Source organism: Brachyistius frenatus, unplaced genomic scaffold (assembly GCF_029030835.1).
Source record: "Brachyistius frenatus isolate BFR_SWC_R1_liver_20210118 unplaced genomic scaffold, ASM2903083v1 Contig_840, whole genome shotgun sequence".
NCBI lineage: Eukaryota > Metazoa > Chordata > Actinopteri > Embiotocidae > Brachyistius > Brachyistius frenatus.
Window position 1 is genome coordinate 1 of NW_027211439.1, and position 5,423 is coordinate 5,423.

Genomic DNA, 5,423 nt, shown 5'->3' on the forward strand with positions numbered 1-5,423 from the left:
ACATGTTACAGTAGTACAACATGTCACTGTAGTACAACATGTCACAGTAGTACATGTTACATATGTACATGTCACAGTAGTACATGTCATAGTAGTACAACAACATGTCACAGTAGTACAACACGTTACAGTAGTACATGTCACAGTAGTACAACAACAACATGTCACAGTAGTACATGTCACAGTGGTACAACATGCTACAGTAGTGCATGTCACAGTAGTACAACATGCTACAGTAGTACATGCTACAGTCGTACATGTTACAGTAGTACATGTCACAGTAGTACAACAACATGTCACAGCAGTACATGTCACAATAGTACATGTTACATATGTACATGTCACAGTAGTACATGTCATAGTAGTACAACAACATGTCACAGTAGTACAACATGCTACAGTAGTACATGTCACAGTAGTACAACATGTCACAGTAGTACATGTCACAGTAGTACAACATGCTACAGTAGTACATGTCACAGTAGTACAACATGCTACAGTAGTACAACATGCTACATTAGTACATGTTACAGTAGTACAACATGTCACTGTAGTACAACATGTCACAGTAGTACATGTCACAATAGTACATGTTACATATGTACATGTCACAGTAGTACATGTCATAGTAGTACAACAACATGTCACAGAAGTACAACATGTTACAGTAGTACATGTCACAGTAGTACAACAACATGTCACAGTAGTACAACATGTCACAGTAGTACAACATGCTACAGTAGTACATGTCACAGTAGTACAACATGCTACAGTAGTACATGCTACAGTCGTACAACATGTTACAGTAGTACATGTCACAGTAGTACAACAACATGTCACAATAGTACATGTTACATATGTACATGTCACAGTAGTACATGTCATAGTAGTACAACAACATGTCACAGTAGTACAACATGTTACAGTAGTACAACATGCTACAGTAGTACATGTCACAGTAGTACAACATGCTAGAGTAGTACATGTTACAGTAGTACAACATGTCACAGTAGTACAACATGCTACAGTAGTACATGTCACAGTAGTACAACATGCTAGAGTAGTACATGTTACAGTAGTACAACATGCTAGAGTAGTACATGTTACAGTAGTACAACATGCTACATTAGTACATGTCACAGTAGTACAACATGTCACAGTAGTACATGCTACAGTAGTACAACATGTCACAGTAGTACAACATGTCACAGTAGTACATGCTACAGTAGTACAACATGTCACAGTAGTACATGTCACAATAGTACATGTTACATATGTACATGTCACAGTAGTACATGTCATAGTAGTACAACAACATGTCACAGTAGTACAACATGTTACAGTAGTACATGTCACAGTAGTACAACATGCTAGAGTAGTACATGTTACAGACAGACACCAGAGGACACAGAGACACAGGAGGACAGACAGACACCAGAGGACACAGAGACACTGGAGGACAGACATACACCAGAGGACACAGAGACACTGGAGGACAGACAGACACCAGAGGACACAAAGACACAGGAGGACAGACAGCGTCCTCTGTCCACCCACCGTAGTTGAGGTTGCAGAGGTTGCCTGCGTTGAGGAAGAAGTGGGTTCTGAAGAGGTCTCCGAAGCCCCCCCGACCCGGCCTGAAGGGCAGCGGGGTGTAGAGGTGCAGACCGCCGGCCCAGTACGCCTCTCCACCCAGATAGTCACCTGGAACACAGAGGCCATTTACCCAGGACGCACTGCAGCAGAGGCTCCTCCCACATCCCACAGAGAGTTCTCTGTGAGCAGACTGAGATGATCATTATTTCACCGGTTTGGTTCATCTGAGCTGCATCAACTCTTCTTTTAACAACACTCTGTAAATGTTTGGGAACTGAGGAGACCAGTTTCTGGAGTTTTGAAAGTGAAATGAGAGAGTCTGCCTCTGAAATGATCTTTTTTACACCCAATCATGTTACTAATCTGTTGTCATGGTAACCTCATTAGTAGTGAGATGTTGCAACAGGTGATTTTCTTTTGTTGATCCTATCCCGAATTCTTAGAAACATATTGTTGCCATCAATCTCAAAATTAACAGATATTTTACATAAAACAATATCACTTCTCAGTTTCAACATTTGATATGTTGTCTTTGGTCTATTGTTATTTAAATGTGTTTATGTGATTTGTAAATCACATTGTGTTTTTTACACAGCGTCACTACTTTCTATTAAACGTGACAGTAGAGTCAGTCTCCGGCTGAACCTCTGACTTCTCTGTTGATCTATTCTGAGAGGAGACAGTGAGGAACGTCCCCCCTGCTGTGTCACAGCTCCCAGACTCCAGCTGGACTCTCAACAGAGGAACAGAAGGACCTGTCACTGATGTGATGAAGCCACTGGAGGATTCAGTGTATCTGACGGAGAGTTTTTACCTTCGCTCTGTGGCCCGATGCTGTACATCCCGAACCCTCGTACACTGGTCGGACCGCCCAGGTAGAACCTGGAGGAAGTACGTCACCACTCGGTGAACAGTTCAAATCACATCCACACTTCCAGGAGGAGAATAGGAGCTCTGACAGCCTCCTCTGACCTCATACCATGTATGAGTCATCTGACTGAGGAAGAGCTCAGTGACACGCTGAGGTCAGAGCCAGGTGGATAAACCAAACGTACCTGTCAGCGATGCAGGACGGCTGTCCTCCGATGGGATAAAGGACGCCCCCCCACAGAGAGGCAGACAGGACCTGAGAACACACAACGTCCCTTTAGCCCCCTCAAACAGCAGCTGAACCACTGCCACTGTACCACTCCTCAGTGGAGCTGTGCTGCCCCCTGGTGGTGAGTCATGACTTACTGAGTCCCAGAAGAGCCGTCTGTTGAGCTGCAGCTCAAAGTCCTCCTTTAGGAAGCTGGCGTCTCCTCCTGTGTACCCAGCCAGCTCCTGCACGGACACACAGGAACACGCGTGACACACAGGAACACGCGTGACACACGCCTTAATGAACGTCTGTCCTCCAACCTCAGAGAAGGTTTTTTTTCATCTCGTATTCAGCCCTCAAACAGTGACGTGACGCTCCTGTCCTCTATGTGACATTCTTAGTAAATCACAGCCCCTCCCTCAGTTCGACAGGACATCATGATCTGAGGGTGGGGCCAGGTCTGAGGGTGGGGCTCAGATGGTAGAGTGGGTTGCGCACTAATCCTAAGGTTGGTGGTTCGATGTCCAGCTCCTCCTGTCCCAAGTGTCTTTGAGCAAGACACTGAACCCTGAGTTGCTCCCGATGGTGAACCATCAGTGTGTGAATGTGCTCCTGGTGGCTGACTGCATGGTGATCTGTTTCATTAGTGTGTGTGAATGTAAAACCATGTAAAAGTGCTTTGGGACCGTAAGGTGATAAAACTCTACGAGTACAGACCATTTACCATCAAACATTAAACCCCGCCCACTCTCATCATTAGGGAGCCCACAGTTAGGTTAGTGTGTAGTAATGTGAACATGCCCGACCTGATTGATCCGCAGTAAGGCACCTCTGCTGGGGAAAATGGCAGAATTCCTGGAGTCCACGGACACCGTGTGCTGAAAGACAAAACATCAGGAAGTGACCTGGAGAACGCACACAAACCCTTCCAGGAAGTGACATCAGAGCCATACGAGTTGTTACCGAGACGGCCGACTTCAGAGAGTGTCCGCTCTCCTCCCGCACGGCGAACGAGGCGCTGCGAGCCAGACAGCCCAGCTCCCTCCACACACCCTCCCACTTCACTGTGTGGCTGCTCATCCCCACAGGAAACTGTAGGAAGAAGGACATCTTCAGAACACAGCGCCCTCTGCAGGATGTACCGTTAAACACCGTTAAACACCGTTAATGTTTATCTTTATATCTTATCTTAATATTCATGCTTCATCAGAGCTGAGGATCCTGCAGAGATTCAGACTCTCTTACGTTGAGCTCTGCAGACACGCCTCTGTCCGTCTCCTTTAAGGAGCTCCATGGAAACTGTCCGGTCACCTTGTACATGTTGAGTGTGAGGCTGAAGCAGACGACACACACACACGTATGTAAAAACTCCTCCAGGAGAACGAATGCTTTTTAGTTCTGTTGTTTCACAGCTGTTCTTTGTTGTCATCATGTTTTCTGGTTCAATTGTTATGTGATTCTTTATTTACAACGCTTGTATTGTTGATGTTTATACAGTGTATATTTGTGTCCCTGCTGTGTGTGTGTGTGTGTGTGTGTGTGTATATATGTATGTGTGTGTATATGTGTGTGTGTGTGTGTGTGTGTGTATGTGTGTGTGTATGTGTGTATGTGTATGTGTGTGTGTGTGTGTGTGTGTGTGTGTGTGTGTGTGTGTGTGTGTGTGTGTGTGTGTGTGTGTGTGTGTGTGTGTGTGTGTGTGTGTGTGGGGTGCGTACTTGCGTTCGAAGTGTCCTGGCTGGGGCTTGAAGAAGGACAGGCCGTAGGACGTCTCCTTGGTCCCGTAGGAGAACTGGAAGGTGAGCTTCTCAGCTCGACCCAACATGTTGGGCAGCTTCAGGCCCAGCACCTGGAAGACGGAGCTCAGGGTCACAACACACTGCTGATGGACTGTCCCCTCACTGGGGGGAGGGGCTTAAATGGCATGATGTCAGGTCTCACCATGCTGCCTTCATTGTTGCCGACCATGGTGTTGTAGCTTCCTGTCAGCCTCTTCACCTCTGTCACCTCAAAGGTCACGTCCAGGCCGTTGGGCAGAGCGTCGGCACCTGAGGAGGAACAGCCAATCAGGACGAAGAGCATCGCTGTGAGCTCAGCCATACCTGCAGCTGGAACTCAGGGGAACGCGGAGCGCTGGGACTCACCTTCAGATGTGTCGATTAGAACCTCCACCTCTTTGAAGATCCCCAGGCGGAGCAGCTTCTGTCGGGCCACGTGAGCTTTCTTCATCACCTGAAACACACCTGAGCACTGATCCACCTCGCACTCATTGACCCAGAAGGTCATGTGATCAATACATACATCATGTGATCAATACATACATCAATGAGGTTCTTGGCGTGGAACACGTCTGAGATCTCATATCCGAGCAGGTCCTCTTTGGTTCGGCCCAGACCCTGGATGTTGACATGTTGGACCACCACCTGCAGGCAGAGACATCTACTTCCTCATCTCATCACATGACTCAGCACATTGATCGTCTCTCTACGACTTAATGAACACAGTTGTTTTAGTTGAATGAAGCTCCACCAGAAATAAAAACATTCACATAGATCCTGTGACCGGAGATCCTGACATAATCCCACCCTCGACCTGACTACTACCTTCAACAACTCTGTTATCCCCGACCCTGACTGATAAGAACCTCGGAGACACTCGACAGTCAACTCTCTCTTACTGCCAACATCACTGCAACAACACGTTCCTGTAGATACATGCTGCACAACATCAGGAGAAGAGTCCTCTT

General features: G+C 46.8%; 1 protein-coding gene across 1 annotated transcript; it reads right to left on the reverse strand.

The window, feature by feature from the left end:
* Positions 1-1,126: 1,126 nt before the first annotated feature.
* On the reverse strand, positions 1,127-5,116 carry LOC138615264 (sorting and assembly machinery component 50 homolog A-like; the record flags this gene model as incomplete). Its single annotated transcript, XM_069688829.1, has 11 exons — positions 1,127-1,704; positions 2,411-2,478; positions 2,652-2,722; positions 2,833-2,919; positions 3,484-3,555; positions 3,641-3,769; positions 3,923-4,010; positions 4,396-4,526; positions 4,619-4,725; positions 4,822-4,909; positions 4,999-5,116. Coding segments are annotated over 11 exons (1,537 nt in total), but the record flags the coding sequence as incomplete, so codon positions are not given.
* Positions 5,117-5,423: the final 307 nt, after the last annotated feature.